Source organism: Vipera ursinii (genome assembly GCF_947247035.1).
Source record: "Vipera ursinii genome assembly, chromosome: 1".
Taxonomy (NCBI): Eukaryota; Metazoa; Chordata; class Lepidosauria; order Squamata; family Viperidae; genus Vipera; species Vipera ursinii.
Window position 1 is genome coordinate 356,758,373 of NC_139512.1, and position 18,469 is coordinate 356,776,841.

Below are 18,469 nucleotides of genomic sequence, written 5' to 3' on the forward strand. Positions count from 1 at the left end.
GGGACACTTGGCAACTGACTCATACATACGACGGACCCACTGTCCCGGGGAAGGTCACGTGATCCCCTTTTGCGACCTTCTGACAAACAAAGTCAAATGTGGGAAGCTGGATTCACTTAATAACCACCTGTCTCACTTAACAACTGCAACGATTCACTGAACAACGGCGACGAGAAAGGCGGCAAAATGGGGCAAAGTCACTTAGCCACTGTCTCGTTTAGTAGCGGACACTTTGGGCTGAGTTGCGGTCATGAGTTGAGGACTCCCTGTATTTTGGGCGGATGAAGCCCACCGCCCATTTCGGTGGGGTTTTTTTTTCCGAGCTGCACCCCGTGCGAATCTCTCTCCCTTTCCTTCCGGGCACGTAGGAGACTGCAGCCGCCAGTACGAGGGCTCTAGCCATCCTTACAGACCTTCGCAGGATTCGCCCTCGCCACAGCAGCAGTCGGCACAGCAGCCACCGGCACCAGCAGCGCCACAGCCAACCCCTCCGCCCGCCCAGGGCGAGGGGATGGGCCCCATGCCTCGGACTCACCGCTTGATCACCCTGGCCGACCACATCTGCGTAAGTTTGCACTTTGGGGTCTCTGTGAAGACGGGATGCCTCTGAGCGCGCTCTGAGCTGGGTGGTTTTCTGGCAGACGTTTCATTCCCTAACTAGGGAACCTCAGAAGGAAGTGGGGGTTGAAGGAGGGAGGAGGAGGAGGAGGACTGTGGGGTCCTTGGTGCCCTCTGAGCTGGGTGGTTTTTCCTGCAGACGTCTCATGACCCAACTAGGTAACATCATCAGTGCTAGAAGGGAGGAGGAGGAGGAGTGTGGGGTCCTTGGTGCTCTTTGAGCTGGGTGGTTTTCTTGCAGACGTCTCATGACCCAACTAGGTAACATCATCAGGGCTAGAAGGGAGGAGGAGGAGTGTGGGGTCCCTGGTGCTCTCTGAGCTTGGTGGTTTTCCTGCAGACGTTTCGTTACCCAACTAGGGAACATCCTCAGTGCTAGGAGGGAGGAGGAGGAGGAGGAAGACTGTGGGGTCCTTGGTGCTCTCTGATCTTGGCTACTTTCTTGCAGACGTCTCATGATCCAGCTAGGGAACATCATCCTCACTGCTAGAAGGGAGCAGGGTTTGCTCTCTTGTTTTTATACAAGAGGTTTCCCATGTCAGTGTTGATTTGAGTATTCTTGACTTCATGGTAGCTCCTCGATTCGGCTGTTGTTCGCTGTAGTCACTGCATATCAACAAGGAGCAAAGCCCACATTCCCTTCCGGCACGGATGATGTTCCCTAGTTGGGTCATGGAAGGTCTGCAAGAAAACCACCCAGAGCACCAGGGACCCCACAGTCCTCCTCCTTTTCCTCCCCCCCTCCCTCTTCCTCTTCCTCCTCCTCGCCCTCCCATCACTGACGATGCTCCCTTGCTGGGTGATGAAACATCTGCAAAAGGTCACCAAGCTGAGAGAGCACTAAGGATCCCACAGTCTTCCTCCACCTCCTGATGATGTTACCCAGCTGGGTCATGAAACGTCTGCAAGACAACCACCCAGCTCAGAGAGCACCAAGGACCCCACAGTCCTCCTCCCCGTTCTCTTCCTCTTCCTCGCCCTCCTGCTCCCTGCAAACCTCTCTCTCTTCTAACTAACAATCATCATGTTACCTAGTTGGGTCAAAAAGGTCTGGAAGAAAACCACCAAGGACTCCACACTTGCCCTCCTCCCCCTCTCCTCCTCCTCCTCCTCCTCCTCCTCCTCCTCCTCCTCTGCAGTCCCCACTTCTTTCTAACACTGATGACGTCACTTAGCTGGGTCATCAAACGTCTGAAAGAAGACCCCCCAAGCTCAGAGCACCAAGGACCCCACAAGGACTTCCTCTTCCTCCTTCCCCCCCCCAAGCCCCACTCCCTTCCAGCACTGATGACGTTACCTAGTTGGGTCACGAAAGGTCTGCAAGAAAGCCTAGGAGAGCACCAAGGACCCTGCAATTCCTCCCTCAGCTACAGAGATTCTCTTATATTATATATATATATATATATATATATATATATATATATATATATATATATATATATATATATATATATATATATATATATATATATATATATATATATATATATATATATAATATAAATATAAATATAAATATTATATTTGTATACCGCCCTTCTCCCGAAGGACTCAGGGCACGTAAAAAATACAAAGTGCAAAAATTAAAAAAGTATTAAATAGAAGCCCGAACTAAAATAATAGATAACAATATAAAAAAACCACAATAAAAACCCCAATACATCCCCCATCAGGCCAGGCCGGCTTGTTCAAATAAAAAGGTCTTCAGACCGCGTCGGAAGGAGCGAAGGTCAGGTGCCATCCGGAGCTCAACCGGCAGCTGATTCCATAAAGCCGGGGCACCCACAGAGAAGGCCCTCTCCCTGGGGGCCACCAGTCGACATTCTCTGACCGGGGGCACCCTGAGGAGGCCCTCTCTTGCACTGAGAGCCAGGATAAAACGATCTGTCTCGTGTGGGTCCTGCTTTGCCTCTTGATTCTTGCTGGAGTTTTGAAAAGGAAAGCTGGCTAACAGGTGATTTTTTCTCTCTCTCTCTCTTCCCGCCCCCACCCCTCTCCTTCTTCGGATCTGCTCCTCGCTGGCCCAGCAAATCATCACGCAGGATTTTGCCCGCAGCCAGGCTTCCAGCCAGCCTTCCCTTCCGACTCCCACCAGCACATTCCAGACCTCGGCCCTGACCTCCGTCACGCCGAGCCCCCGGTCCAAGGCTTCGAACCGCTACAGCCCCGAAATCCAGGTGCAAGCCGCTCCCCACCAGCGCCCCGGGTCCCGGATGTCCCCCGAGAACATTTCGGAGAAAAGCCGGGGAAGGTAACCCTTTTTCTCTCTTCTCCCTCGTCTTTCGGCTCCCTGTTCTCTTCCTTCCTTCCTTCCTTCCCTCCCTCTCATCTCTTCCTTTCATTCTTTCCCCTTTCTGTTTCCCATTCTGTTCTTCCCTTTACCCCTGCTTTCCTTTACCCCTCTGATGTCTTTCTCTCTTTCCTCCCTTCCTTCCTCCTTCCCTCCCTCAGTCCCTCCCTTCTTTCCTTCCTTCCTTCTTCTCTCCCTCCCTCAGTCCCTTCCTTCCTTTTTTCTTCCTCCCTCCCTCCCTCCCTTTCCTTCTTTTATCCCATCTGAAATTTTTTTGCCTGAAATGGTATATGGTATAGGGTCTCCTGCCTGAGCAGGGGGTTGGACTAGATGACCTCCAAGGTCCCTTCCTCCTCCTCCTCCTCCTCCTCATTATTATTATTATTATTATTATTATTATTATTATTATTATTATTATTATTATTATTATTATTATTATTATTATTATCTTCCCTTCCTTCCTCCTTCCCTCCTGTTCTGTTCCAGCCTACGACCCGGTCCTGTTTGAATGTCAGGGACAACCCCTTTTTATAATCAACAGGCTGGAACTAACCCAACCCAATTTATTTACAAAAGTGAAACGAAAAGTTCAAACAAGACTTAAACCAAAAAGGTTAAACAAGAGTTAAATGAGAATAACAGACCAGGACTCTAGCGGAAGATCTTCAATGGGTTGCCTTCAGCAACCAGCACCTCCCACACCTTCCCCTTTCATTAGCAGTCCCAAGGCGTGGCTTCTTATTGCCTTCTCCCGAGTTGCCTCATTGCTTTCCTCTGCTCTGCTCTGCTAGATTGCCTCCTGCTCCTAGCGTCCCTGAACAGAGCCAGCTCTGGATCGTCTTCTTCCAATCCCTCATGCTCACACAGCTGAGTCTGAGGAGGAACAAGACGGGAGGGGCCAGGCTGAGAGTCCTGCAGTGCATCAGACACCAAAGGCTCTCCAAACCCCACCTCCTCCTCCGCTTCAGAATCATCCGACTCAGCTGCCAGTATCACAGGCTGATGCTGAATCACAACACCTCCCTCAGTCCCTCCCTTCTTTCCTTCCTTTCTTCCATCTTCTTCCCTCCGTCAGTCCTTCCCTCCCTTCTTCTTCCCTCTCTCCCTCAGTCCCTTTCTTCCTCCCTCAGTCCCTTCCCTCCTTTCTTTCTTCTTCCATCCCTCCCTTCCACTCCTTCCTTTCTTTCCTCCTTCCATCCATCTTCCCTCCCTCCCTTTCTTTTTTCCTCCCTCCTTCCCTCTCACTCTCCTTTCTTCCTCCCTCACTCCCTTCCACTCCTTCCTTTCTTTCCTCTCTTCCTCCTTCCTTCCTTCCTTCCTTCCTTCCTTCCTTCCATCTTCCCTCCCTCCCTTCCTTTTTTCCCCTCCCTCCTTCCCTCCCTCATTCTCCTTCCTTCCTCCCTCCTTTCTTCTTCCGTCCCTCCCTTCCACTCCTTCCTTTCTTCCCTGCCTCCCTTCCTCCTTCCTTCCTTCCTTCCATCTTCCCTCTCTCCCTCCTTCCCTCACTCACTCTTCTTCCTTCCTCCCTCACTCCCTTCCTTTCTTCCTCCACTTCTTTGCTTCCTTCCTCCCTCCTTCCCTCCCTCCCTTCCTGATTCACTTTCCAACCGTGCCACCAACTTAACGACTGCATCGAGTCACTTAATAAGCGTGGCGCGAAAGGTCGTCAAACGGGGCAAAACTCACTTGAGAAATGTTTTTGATATAGAAATTTCAGGCTGAGTTACGTCCGTAAGTCGAGGAGTCCCCCGCACCCCATTGCATAATCCTCTCTTTTTAGCTTTTGCTGAACTGATCACCTTCGGCTGGACCCAGCCCCCGGGGAGATTCGCATTCTGAATAAAAGTGTGTCTTTTGTCGCTTGTGTCACACACCCCCACCCCACCCCCATCCCAGGCTTGGGAAGTCTCCCGAGAGAAGCCACGTTTCCTCGGAGTCGTACGAGCCGATCTCTCCACCGCAGGCGCCGGCGGCCCACGAGAAGCTGTTGCTGTCGCAGAGGCCGGAGCCTTTGGAACAGAGGTAGCTGGGCTGGACCCTGCAAAGGGGCGGCGGGGCGGCGAACCAGTGGAACTGCTTGCCACTAGAAGTCGTGGGCGTTTCAACGACTGGAAGCTTTTCAGAGGAAGACTGGACAGCCTCTTGTCTGAAACGGTATAGGTTCTCCTGCTTGAGCAGGGGACTGGACTAGAAGGCCTCCAAGGTCCCTTCCAGGACCTATTCTGATGGATTGAGATTGACAGCCACCTGTCTGGAACGATAGAGGGTCCCCTGCTTGAGCAAAGGGCTGGACTAGAACAGGGCTCCTCAACCTTCGCAGCTTTTAAGACTTGTGGACTTCAACTCCCAGAATTCCTCAGCCAGCAAAGCTGGCTGAGGAATTCTGGGAGTTGAAGTCCACAAGGCTTAATGCTGCCAAGGTTGAGGAGCCCTGGATTAGAAGACCTCCAAGGTCCCTTCCAGCTCGGATGGATGGATGGATGGATGGATGGATGGATGGATGGATGGATGGATTGATTGATTGACTGGATTGAGTCTACTGATTGATCCTTCCAGTCAGCCCCTTCCAACTCTGCCATTCTGTTAAAAAAGATGCGGAGACTCTGGAAAGGGTGCAGAGAAGAGCAACAAAGAGGATCAGGGGACTGGAGGCTAAAACATACCAGGAACGGATGCTGGAATTGGGTCTGTCCAGTTTAATGAAGAGAAGGACGAGGGGGGACAGGATAGCAACGTTCCAGTATCTCAGGGGCTGCCCCTAAGAAGAGGCAGCCAAGCTCTTCTCCAAAGCACCTGAAGGCAGGACAAGAAGCAACGGATGGAAACAAACTCTAGAAAGAGTGCAGAGAAGAGCAACAAAGATTATTGGGGGACTGGAGGCTAAAACATACAAGGAACGGTTGCTGGAATTGGGAATGTCTACTTTAATGAAAAGAAGGATGAGGGGGGACAGGATAGCAGCCTTCCAGTATCTCAGGGGCTGCCCCAAAGAAGAGGCAGCCAAGCTCTTCTCCAAAGCACCTGAAGGCAGGACAAGAAGCAACAGATAGAAACAAACTCTATAAAGGGTGCAGAGAAGAGCAACAAAGAGGATCAGGGGACTGGAGGCTAAAACATACAAGAAACGGTTGCTGGAATTGGGTATGTCCAGTTTAATGAAGAGAAGGACGAGGGGGGGACATGATAGCAGCCTTCCAGTATCTCAGGGGCTGCCCCAAAGAAGAGGGGAGTCCGCCAATTTGAAAGCGTAGGCGAGGCAGAAGGTGGCGGGATATGCTTTTCTTCTGCTCCGGCAGGCATTTGAATTTTTAATTTGAATTTTTTTTAAAAAAAATAAAAAATTCCTCGCTTACCTCTTGGGCTCTTCACAGGACAGACTCCCGTTCTCCGGGCAGCATAACTTACCTGCCTTCTTTCTTCACCAAACTGGAGAACACCTCGCCCATGGTGAAATCGAAGAAGCAGGAGATCTTCCGCAAGCTGAACTCGTGCGGGGGAAGCGAATCCGAAATGGGTAGGACTCCAGGGTTTTCTTCCCTTCTCATTTCCCACCACCCCACCCCTTTCTGTGGGGGTCCTGGGTGCTCTCTGAGCTGGGTGGTTTTCCTGCAGACGTTTCATGACCCAACTAGGGAACGTCATCAGTGCTAGAAGGGAGGGGGTTTGTGGAGAGGAGGAGGAGGAGGACTGTGGGGTCCTTGGTGCTATCTGAGCTTGCTGGTTTTCCTGCAGACGTTTCATGACCCAACTAGATAGTATCATCAGTGCTGGGAGGAAGAGGGGTTTGCAAAGGGGAGGAGGAGGAGGAGGAAGAGGAGGAGGAGGAGGGCAGCTGTGGAGGTCCTTGGTGCCCTCTGAGCTTGGTGGTTTCCTTGCAGGTGTTTCATGACCTAACTAGGTAACCTCATCACTGCTAGGAGGAAGTGGGGTTGGCAGAGGGGAGGAAGAGGAGAACTCTGTGGTCCTTGGTGCTCTTTGAATGTGGTGGTTTTCTTGCTGAAGTTTCATGACCCAACTAGGGAACACCATCAGTGTAAGAAAGGGTGGGGTGTGCTGCTTATAGGGGTGGAGTTTGTCAGTAGGCCAACAGACTTATCAGCCATCCACAGGCACCTAGAGATAAAGCACATTTGCACACCGTTCAAAAGACACAATAAAAATCTAAAAAGGGAATGGAATGGAATAGAATAGAATAGAATAGAATAGAATAGAATAGAATAGAATAGAGAATGTAGAATAGAGAAGAGAAGTTGGAAGGGACTTTGGAGGTCATCTAGTCCAACCCCCTGCTCAGGCAGGAAACCCTATACCATTTCGGACAAATGGCTGTCCAGTCTCTTCTTAAAAACCTCCAGTGTTGGAGCACTCACAGCTTCTGGAGGCCAGGAGTTCCACTGGTTAATTTTTTATTTTTTATTTATTTTTTATTTTTATTCCATTTATATCCCGCCCTTCTCTGAAGACTCAGGGCGGCTTACAAGCTTAGCAGTAGCCTTCATTCTATGTATATGCCTGCTTATTAGGGCTCTCACACACACCCCAAGCGGCATTATTACAAAGTCAGCTTATTGCCCCCAACAATCTGGGTCCTCGTTTTACCTACCTGGGAAGGATGGAAGGCTGAGTCAACCTTGAGCCTGGTGGGACTCGAACCTGCACTAATTGCAGGCAGCTGGTGTTACTTAAGGAGGCATCAGCCCACTGCTCCACCATTAGCCCACTGCTCCACTGTCAGGAAGTTTCTCCTTAATTCCAGCTTGCTTCTCTCCTTGATGAGTTTCCAAATAAAAAAACACCAGGAGATATCCTCTCCACAACCAAGGCAAAGAAAAGCAGGGATTAAACACCGGGCAGGTCTAGGAGAACTCGCCGCGGCCAAGTCACCGTGGGACGAGAGTTCTACACTTAATATCGAAGAAATGGTGGAATAGAATCACTGCAGAAAGGGTGCGAACGGAGGGGCAACACGACGTGCGAATGACAGAAATTAAAATAATTGTGTTCAATAATTGAACTGAATTATTGAATTGTCCCGCGGCGAGTGGCCCCATTCTGACACCCAACAAACAAACAAGCCGAAAACCGTTCCCTAATCAAAGTAACAAAGAAACACCCCCAACATTGGCGCAAGCTACTGTACATAAACAGAGAGAAATGCTACTCTCTTCCAGCACTGATGATGTTACCTAGTTGGGTCACGCAACGTCTGCCAGAAAGCATCAGAGAGCACCACAGGGCCTACAGTCCTCCTCCTCCTCCTCCTCCTCCCTCCCTCCCTCCCTCCCTCGCCCCATTCCCTCCCAGCACTGATGACGTTACCTAGTTGGGTCACGAAACGTCTGCAAGAAAGCATCAGAGAGCACCACAGGGCCTATAGTCCTCCTCCTCCTCCTCCTCCTTCCTCCCTCCCTCGCCCCATTCCCTCCCAGCACTGATGACGTTACCTAGTTGAGTCACGAAACGTCTGCAAGAAAGCATCAGAGAGCACCACAGGGCCTACAGTCCTCCTCCTCCTCCTCCTCCTTCCTCCCTCCCAAGCCCCATTCCCTCCCAGCACTGATGACATTACCTAGTTGGGTCACGAAATGTCTGCAAGAAAAGCACTCATTTCAGGGAAACACGCCCCCCACACACAGTTTGACCCCGAGTTACCACTATTCTCTTCTCTCAGCGTCATTGATCTCTTAAACCTTTGGAAGTAACCCGTGTCTCTCCCTCAACAGCCGCCGCTCAACCTGGGACAGAAATATTTAACTTGCCAGCAGTCACCACCTCAGGTAAACGGGCAGCATTTTTGGTTTTTTTCCCCCACCCCACCCTCCCCCTCTCTTTCTGCCCCTGCAACATATGTGGGGCCTTGCATTGAGTGTCGGATAATAATTAATAATAATAATAATAATAATAATAATAATAATAATAATAATAATAATAATAATAAATAAAAGTTGGAAGGGACCTTGGAGGTCATCTAGTCCAACCCCCCATCCCATTTCATACAAATGGCTGTCCAGTCTCTTCTTAAAAGCCTCCATTGTTGGAGCATTCACAGCTTCTGGAGGCAGGTTGTTAACAACAACAAGAATGTTGGAAGGGACCTTGGAGGTCATCTAGTCGGACCCCCTGCTCAGGCAGTTGAAACCCTATCCCATTTCAGACCAATGGCTGTCCAGTCTCTTCTTAAAAGCCTCCATTGTTGGGAGCATTCACAGCTTCTGGAGGCAAGGAGTTCCACCGGTGAATTGTTTTCCAGGTTGCTTCTCTCCTTGATCAGTTTCCATCCGTTGCATGATCCTCTTTTGTGACCTTCTGGCCAGCAAACGTCCACGGGGAAACACGATGCATTTAACAGTGATGTTGCTAACTTAACAACTGCAGTGACTCCCTTAATGTCTGTGGCCAGAAAGCTCGTCAAAGGGGGCAAAAGCCCACTTAACAACTGTCTCACTTAGGCCATAAGTCAAGGAGAAGGGTAAAATTTTAATCCCATCAAAGAAGGAAGCCATGCTGAGGAATGGAATGGAATGGAATTGAATTGAATTACAGGATAGGGTAGAGTAGAGTAGAGTAGAGTAGAGTAGAATAGAATAGAACAGGACAGAACAGAACAGAACAGAACAGAACAGAACAGAATAGAATAGAATAGAATAGAATAGAATAGAATAGAATAGAATAGAATAGAATGAAGTAAGATAGGATAGGATAGGATAGGAAATAGAATAGAGTAGAATAGAATAGAATAGAATAGAACAGAATAGAATAGAATAGAATAGAATAGAATAGAATAGAATAGAGAAAAGGAATAGAATGGAATAGGAAATAGAATAGAATTACGGAATAGAATAGAGTAGAATCTTTATTGAGAATAGAACGGAACGGAACCAAACGGAATAGAGTAGGAACTTTCTTGTCCCTTTAAATGTAGACTACTCAGCAGATGTCAAAATGAAATTTCGTTGCCCTCAGAAGATAACCACCCCCCACGCCTGTGACGCAGAGAAACATGGCCGTCTAGTTCGAGCCTCACCCCCTCCTTCCCCTCCCCTCCCCACACACACACACACACACCCCGGATCCATGGCTTCTCCTCCCTGTTTCCAGGTTCGGTCAGCACCAGGGGCCCTTCCTTAGCCGACCCGGCCAGCAACCTGGGCCTGGAGGACATCATCCGCAAAGCCCTGATGGGCAGTTTTGACGACAAAGGCGAGGACCACAGCCTGGTCATGGCGCAGCCAATGGGGATGGTGCCCAGCGGGTCGTTACCAACCAACAGCGAAACTCGGCGGGAGGAAACCAGCCCCTCCCCCAATCCAGGTGAGCCATTCAGGGCCAGTTTTGCCCCCCCCCCCTCCACCCCCGTGCAGGTAGACCTGCTGACGAAATGAGTTCCTTGCCACCTGGGTTCTTTGCAAGGTGTCGGACTACAACTCCCATCTCTCTCCCCCCCCCCTCCCGCCGCCCAAGCAGGTTTGGCCTTAAATCTTTCCTGCTGGCTTTTGTGGCGGTTGAATTTAAATTTAAATTTAAACCTTTTTTTTTTTTAAAAAAAAAAGCGGAAGAACGACTTGGTGAGGACAAGGGGGCAGCTGTGTTGCCGCAGGCAGTCCTCGGCTTATCACCCGCTCGGTTTCGTGACCGTTCCAAAGTTATAACGGCACTGATAAAAGCGGCTTAGGACCGTCTTTCGCCTTTTAACGACCGTTGCGGCGTCCCCGCGGTCATGGGATCGAAACTTGGAAGCTTGACAACCGACTCGTACTTATGACGGTTCCAGGGTCCCGTGATCACCTTTTGCGGCTCTCTGACTAGCAAAGTCAATGGGGGAAGCCAGATCCACTTAACGACCGCGTTACTAACTTAAGGACTGCAGTGATTCGCTTAAGAACGGTGGCAAGAAAGTTCGTAACATGCGGCAAAAACCGCACTTCAGCTGTCTTGCTTAACAAAAGAAATTTGGGGCTCCGCTTTCGTCGTAGGTCGAGGACTAACTACAGTGCTTGGGTTGGGGAGCTTCTGAATTCAGCTGATATAGATATCTTAGACTTAGAGAAAAGTTGCATTATTCACACAAACACAGAGACAGACACACGCAAGCACACATTTCCCCGGAGCTGAGCAGGCAAATTGCAGCAAGAAAGTGACATGACGTTTTTTGCTGCATAGAAGGACCCCAAAATGATTTGGATCTTCCTATCATACCTGAAGATAACATTTTTGCAAAATGTGAGTCTGCGCTTAAGCCTGTGATGGACAAGGTAGTTCCTAAGAGAGAAGAAAACCACGGCTCTTTGAAACACGGGTCATCCCAGCCAAGAGAAAGAGTACATTTAAATCAATGTTTCACAACTTTAAGCTGTTTTAAGGCATGTGGACTTCAGCTCCCAGAATTCCCCAGCCAGCATGCTTTAAGAGGGGTGGACTTCAACTCCCAGAATCCCCCAGCCAGCCTGCTTTAAGAGGGGTGGAGTTCAACTCCCAGAATTCCCAAGCCAGCCTGCTTTAAGAGAGGTGGACTTCAACTCCCAGAATCCCCCAGCCATCCATGCTTTAAGAGGGATGGACTTCCACTCCCAGAATCCCCCAGCCTGCATGCTTTAAGAGGGGTGGACTTCCACTCCCAGAATCCCCCAGCCATCCATGCTTTAAGAGGGATGGACTTCCACTCCCAGAATCCCCCAGCCTGCATGCTTTAAGAGGGGTGGACTTCCACTCCCAGAATTCCCCAGCCAGCCTGCTTTAAGAGGGGTGGACTTCCACTCCCAGAATCCCCCAGCCAGCCTGCTTTAAGAGGGGTGGACTTCAACTCCCAGAATCCCTCAGCCATCCATGCTTTAAGAGGGATGGACTTCCACTCCCAGAATGCCCCAGCCAGCTGCTTTAAGATGGGTGGACTTCCACTCCCAGAATCCCCCAGCCTGCTTTAAGAGGGGTGGACTTCCAGAATGCCCCAGCCAGCTGCTTTAAGATGGGTGGACTTCCACTCCCAGAATGCCCCAGCCAGCCTGCTTTAAGATACAAAATCCGCTGATTATTATTGGTGCCCCCATAACTCGATTCCTCCTCCTCCTCCTCCAGGTGGGGGGGTCAGCAAGCAGAAGCTGATGGGCAAATCCGGGAGCAGAAAGTCCAAATCCCCAATTCCTGCTCAAGGCTATCTGGCAACGGAGCGACCCTCCTCGGTCTCCTCGGTCCATTCGGAAGGCGACTATCACCGGCAGACCCCCGCCTGGTCGTGGGAAGACCGGCCCTCCTCCACAGGTGAGCTGAGCCCAGCTGGTCCAGGTGTGTCTGTGCGAGCGCCTGCAGTCCAAATTGGGCGCTGTAGGATTTTAAGGACCCTGTTTTCCAAGATAATGGCTAATTATTTCAACATTGCCAGGATATCATCTTCATGACTCTTGCATACAGGGAGTCCTCGACTTACGACCACAGTTGAGCCCAACGTTTCCGTTGCTAAGTGAGACATCGGCTAAGTGAGTTTTACCCCATTTTATTTCTTGCCACGGTTAACTTAGTCACACGGTCGCTAAGTGAATCCGGCTTCCCCCCCATTGACTTTGCTTATCAGAAGGTCGCAAAAGGGGATCACGTGACCCCCAGGGACGCTGCAACCATCGTAAATGCGAGCCAGTTGCCAAGCATCCATATTTTGATCATGTGACTACCAGGGCTGCTGCAGCGGTCGTTAAGGGAGAAAAACGGTCATAAGTCACTTTTTTTAGTCCTGGTGTAACTGTGAATGGTCACTAAATGAACTGCTGTAAATCAAGGACTCCCTGCAGCCAGATTACCCAAAGCTCATCAATCAATCCTACATGAACTGTCGCTAAAAGGAATGGTTGTAAGTCGAGGACTCTCTGTAACCCAAGGCCAATTTTTTCATCCTCTTTGAACAGTCACTAAATGAGTGGTCGTAAGTTTAGGACTCCCTGTGGCCGGATTACCCCAAACCCCATCCTTCCATGCCATTCAGACAGTCACTAAACAAGTGGTCGTAAGACAGGGACTCCCTATAGTTGGATTACCCCAAACCCCATCCTTCCATCCCATTCAGACGGTCACTAAACAAGTGGTCGTAAGACAGGGACTCCCTATAGATGGATTACCCAAAACCCCATCCTTCCATCCCATTCAGACGGTCACTAAACAAGTGGTCGTAAGTCAAGGACTCCAGGTCGCCAAATTACCCCAAACCCTATCCTTCCACCCCATTCAGATGTTCACTAAACAAGTGGTCATAAGTCAAGAACTCCAGGTAGCCAGATTACCCCAAACACCATCCTTTCATGCCACTCAGACGGTCATTAAACAAGTGGTCGTAAGACAGGGACTCCCTGTAGCCAGACTAGGCCAAATCCCATCTTTCCATGCCATTCAGACGGTCAATAAACAAGTGGTCGTAAGACAGGGACTCCCTATAGTTGGATTACCCCAAATCCCATCTTTCCATCCCATTCCAACGGTCACTAAACAAGTGGTCGTAAATCGAGGGACCTGAAGCCTCAGCAGCCTCTTCGGTGCTCTCCTGCAGGTTCCACGCAGTTCCCCTACAACCCGCTGACCATCCGGATGCTGAGCAGTACTCCCCCCACCTCCGTGGCCTGTGGCCCCTCCTCGGCCGGGCAGGCCGCCCCACACCAGCCCAGCCGGATATGGGAGCGGGAACCGGCCCCTCTGCTCTCTGCTCAGTACGAGACCCTCTCCGACAGCGACGAGTGACGGGAGAAAGAACTGCGGCCGCCGTTCTGAAGGAAGGGGGGGAAAAACGCGAGAGACACACCCATAAACGAACGGGATAAAAGAAAAGAGCAATTCAGCAGGGAAGTTTGCAAACCAAGTCGGGGGAAGATGGAGTTTGCTGCATTTTTTTTTCCAAAAAAAAAAAAGAAAAGAAAAGCCGCAAAGCCCCCCCTCCTCCTCCTCCTCCCCTCCCCTGAGACTGTCGAAAGGAGAGGCATAATACGGGATGCAAAAAAAAAAAAAGTTGCACGGGGATCCCGTTTTTTTACGGAGCCCAAATGGACCGCGGGATCGTTTTTTTACGGAGGAAAACCCGCTTGGGGGAAAGAAAAAAAAAGGATCTCCCTTTTCAGGCGGCCGGGCGTCCCGAAGATAAATATGTAAAGAGTTTGTTTGGGGTTTTTTTTTTTTTTTAAAGAGAAAAAAAGAAAAAACATAGGACCTTTTATTCTGGAGTGACATGCTTATTTGTAAAGAGAAGCGTCACACGATGTCTCTGAGAAAAAGAGAGGGGGGGAAATCCTTCTAATGTACATAGAGTAACTTTTTCTGCTGTGTGTTTCCACCACTCGCCTCACCCACGCCCCCACCCCACCCCCTGGCTAAGGATTTCTGATGTTCAAAATCATTGTTGTAAACTTGGGGGGTCATTTTATATATATACATATAATTATACATATGTAGGTCTTGGCGTATTCGGGTCTTTTCCCGTGTAAGATTGAGAGTGTCTTGGCGACGAGGTCCCACTCGTCATCTTTAGGCTGGTGTCTTCGGCTTCGTACGAAGCCGAAGACACCAGCCTAAAGATGACGAGTGAGACCTCGTCGAAACGTCGCCAAGACACTCGCCAATCTTACACGGGAAAAGACCCGAATACGCCAAGACCTATATATATATAATAAGGTCTTGTCTCAAGGGAAGACTTTTCCAAATCTGGGGTTTCAAGTAAGAGGACGGCCCCCTCCCTTTGCATCGTCTGCCTGTAGAAAGGGGGAGGGCGGGAAAGAGACCTTTGGGGCATCACCTTTTTTGGGGGGGCAATTCAGCCCAGCCACGTGGCTCGCTCCTGCCTTCCTTCCTTTTCCTTCCTTTCTCCCTTTCCTCCCTCCCTCCCTCTCCCTCCCTCCCTCTTTTCCTTCCTTCCCTTCCCTCCCTCCCTTTCTCTTCCTTCCCTTTTTCCTTCCTTCCCTCCCTCTCCCTTTCTCTTCCTCCCTCCCTTCCCTCCCTCTCTTCCTCCCTTCCCTCCCTTCTTTTTCCCTTTTCCTTCCTCCCTTCCTTCTCCTTCCCCTTTCTCTTCCTTCCTTCCCCTTTTCCTTCCTCCCTTCCTCGTCTGTCCATAGGCAGCACCCCGCTTGCTCTGGAGTGCAACTTCCTATTTGGCCCCCCCCACACACACACAATTCTAAACACTCTGCTCATCCCCCTGCCCCTTTTTTTTGTGGTTGTTTAAAACTTGTGGAAAACATGTTTTTTTTTCCTTTGGAAAACTGCTCTTCCCCACCCCCCTTTCTGTGAGATCTGTACATTTGAAGTCTCCGGTCTGCTGGAATAAGCGAGATCTTTTTAATGATTATGCCATGCTGTAATTTTAATTTGGTTTTGCTTTGTTTTTGTTCCCCCGTCCCCGTCCCCCGTACAACGGGTTTTATTCTGCAACCCTGTGAAGGACACCATTGCATGGGGCCTATCCAAATTCCCCACCCCCACCCCAACTTCCTGGTTTGACCTCAGTCCAAATCTATTCCCCCACCCCCAACTTCTTCCTTCCCATAATTTTTTTTTTCTCCCTGTCTTTTAACGCCCAATATCATCTACTACTTTTTGTCCTAACTGGAAGCAAAATTTCCGGTCTTCAGCTGTAGCAAAAGCCAAGTCTCCAGTCTGTTCCTTTGTTTAATGCAACTCTCTGCACCCAAATTCATATTTTTTTTTTCCCCTTTAAAAAATTAAGCTGTGGATTCTGGCAAAAGGCGGCCTATTCCGTCGGCCTTGCAAGAGATTTCCCACACTTTTTTTTTTTTTTTTTTTTTGGCCGAAACGAGATGGCCCTGCAAACGGCTTCCGGTGTGCATTTGAAGCCACAACTGTCTGTTTAAAAGACAATTTCGTGTAACCGCAAGAGATTTGTGAAAGCATTTGAATCTTAGACCGGATCAAGCTTTGGAGAATCTCGACCAAGGAAAAAAAAAGCTGAATTTAAAGATAAATCTGAACTGTAAATCTCTTCTTTTCTCTCTCTCTCTCCCTTATTTCACAAAAAAAGGCTCAAATTGTCCTCTGGGCCATTAAAGGACAGCATTGGCAAATTGTTAAGGCAGAAAGCATTACTCAACCTTAACAACTTTTAAGAGGTGTGGACTTCAATTCCCAGAATTCCCCAGTCAGCCAGTGGGGAATTCTGGGAGTTGAAGTCCACACCTCTTAAATATTGTTGAAATTGGGAAACATGGCTTTAAAAATTTGCTCAAACCTAATTTCTGAAAAGGAGATCGGCCTCCCACAGTCCTGGAATTATACCCACCTCTGTGGCTGTGCAGATGGGAGTTGTAGTCCTCTGCAGAGCAGAGAGAAGTTGCTTGGAGTTACACAAAATGGCGAGTTGATTCTCCCTTTAGCAACCGCTCTTGACGCCGGACTTTTCATCCCCACAGGGTGTTGTTGCCTTTGTGTGTGTGTTGCTTTCCCAGTTTTCATGCAGGGCTTGATTAAAAATAAAATTAAAATCTCCCATCGGGCTCGGGACCTGGTTACTAACATTGCAGAGTGAAGAACCGTAGGAAAGGAGGGGGGGGGAGGAAAGCGGAAGTTGTGTTGCCTTTTAAACCGTTTCTCCATCCCCGAAAAGCTCTGGAAACAAAGCACACAACGGGAAACCCGTATAGGAGGGGGCAACGACATCGTATTTATTTTTCAGAATAAATAAGTCAGATAGCAAGTACAGATCCTCACAAAGATCCTTGCAAATCCATCATTTGCAAATTTCTTTCATCAGCCTTCAACAGACGGCTAAAGTGAAATTCAAAAAACGGCACACTTTGCAAAGCCCAGGGGGAAATTTTTTTTTAAAAAAAAAACATCTTTCAGTTGGAATTTACACACACACACACATATAGGGATGCAGTGGCTCAGTGGGTTAGAACGCTGAGCTTGTCAATCAGAAGGTCGGCAGTTTGGCGGGTCAAATCCCGAGTGCCGCGTAGCAGAGTGAGCGCCTGTTACTCGTCCCAGCTTCTGCCAACCTAGCAGTTCGAAAGCACGTAAAAATGCAAGTAGAAAAATAGGGACCACTCCGGTGGGAAGGTAACAGCATTCCGTGCGCCTTTGGCGTCTAGTCACACCGGCCACGTGACCACGGAGACGTCCTCGGACAAGCGCTGGCTCTTCGGTTATGAAACGGAGATGAGCACCGGCCCCTAGAGTCGGAAACGACTAGCATGCTTGTGTGGGAGAACCTTTACCTATACACACACACACACACACACACACACACACACACACATATATATATATATATATACATACACACACACATATACATATAATGATTTCTGATCCCTACTGTTGTTCTTCACCTTGGTACATTCAGTAAATTTTAATTTTGGAGGGGGGGAGAGAGAAGAATGCCAAATGTCCCCATTTATCTCCCTGTTCTGTTGGTACCCATGCCTCAACTAAAATGGTGACTTCTACGATTCAGACCAATCAAATAATAAAAAAAGGGCAGGTTTGTGGAGTTTCCTTCAGTCCGTCTTTTCTCAGGGATGGGAGGGGGGGCAGAGAGCTGGAAAGCATGTGGGGGGGGGGTGTTCAGTCTGTCTGCCAGGGTGGGCAGAAGAAGCAGCTTGCTTTTCATCATGGCTGTCCCCAGAATAATTGTTTGTGTGTGTGAGGGGGTGTCCTTTACCCTGTCCCCACTCTCACCCAGTGCCCCCAAGAAAGCCCGTGGGCAGATGCCAGGGTTTGTTGGCCCCTGGAGGAAATGTTAAATCTGTTCCCTGTTCCTCTACGGTGCGAAGGAAGGCGTGAGAATGACACCAAAAAGCAGTGTTGATCTCAAGGGTGAGTGCTTGAAGGGGCTTGGACTTCAACTCCCAGAGTTCTCTAATAAAAAGAAGCTGGCTGGAGGATTCTGGGAGTTGAAGCCCACCTATCTTAAAGCAGGCTGGCTGGGGAATTCTGGGATTGGATGTCCGCCCTTCTTAAAGCAGGCTGCCTGGGGATTCTGGGAGTGAAAGTCCTCCCCTCTTAAAGCAGGCTGGCTGGTGGATTCTGGGAGTGGAAGCCCACCCCTCTTAAAGCAGGCTGGCTGAGGAATTCTGGGAGTGCAAGTCCACCCCTCTTAAAGCAGGCTGCCTGGGGGACTCTGGGAGTGGAAGTCCTCCCATCTTAAAGCAGGCTGGCTAGAAAATTCTGGGAGTGGAAGTGCACCTCTCTTAAAGCAGGCTGCCTGGGGGATTCTGGGAGTGAAAGTCCTCCCCTCTTAAAGCAGGCTGCCTGGGGGATTCTGGGAGTGGAAGCCCACCCCTCTTAAAGCAGGCTGGCTGAGGAATTCTGGGAGTGGAAGCCCACCCTTCTTAAAGCAGGCTGGCTGAGGAATTCTGGGAGAGGAAGTCCACCCCTCTTAAAGCAGGCTGGCTGGGGGATTCTGGGACTGGAGGTCCACCCCTCTTAAAGCGTGATGGCTGAGGAATTCTGGGAGTGGAAGCCCACCCTTCTTAAAGCAGGCTGGCTGAGGAATTCTGGGAGAGGAAGTCCACCCCTCTTAAAGCAGGCTGGCTGGGGGATTCTGGGAGTGGAAGTCCACCCCTCTTAAAGCAGGCTGCC

General features: G+C 49.7%; 1 protein-coding gene and 1 long non-coding RNA gene across 2 annotated transcripts in view; one reads left to right on the top strand and one right to left on the bottom strand.

Annotated features, from left to right (window-relative positions):
- NCOR1 (nuclear receptor corepressor 1) overlaps nt 1–14,052 on the top strand; it is a 165,251-nt gene extending 151,199 nt beyond the window's left edge. Inside the window, 8 exon segments of the mRNA XM_083379641.1 lie at nt 369–565; nt 2,646–2,869; nt 4,805–4,930; nt 6,280–6,422; nt 8,632–8,685; nt 10,007–10,219; nt 11,981–12,163; nt 13,437–14,052. Coding sequence (XP_083235767.1) covers nt 369–565; nt 2,646–2,869; nt 4,805–4,930; nt 6,280–6,422; nt 8,632–8,685; nt 10,007–10,219; nt 11,981–12,163; nt 13,437–13,624 — 1,328 coding nt within the window. The 3' untranslated portion in view covers nt 13,625–14,052.
- On the bottom strand, nt 13,782–17,951 carry LOC310632895. Its single transcript, XR_014490936.1, has 2 exons — nt 16,064–17,951; nt 13,782–15,986 (listed from the first exon to the last, which is right to left on the bottom strand). It is a non-coding gene; the product is annotated as an uncharacterized lncRNA (long non-coding RNA).
- Between the last annotated feature and the right edge of the window lie 518 nt (nt 17,952–18,469).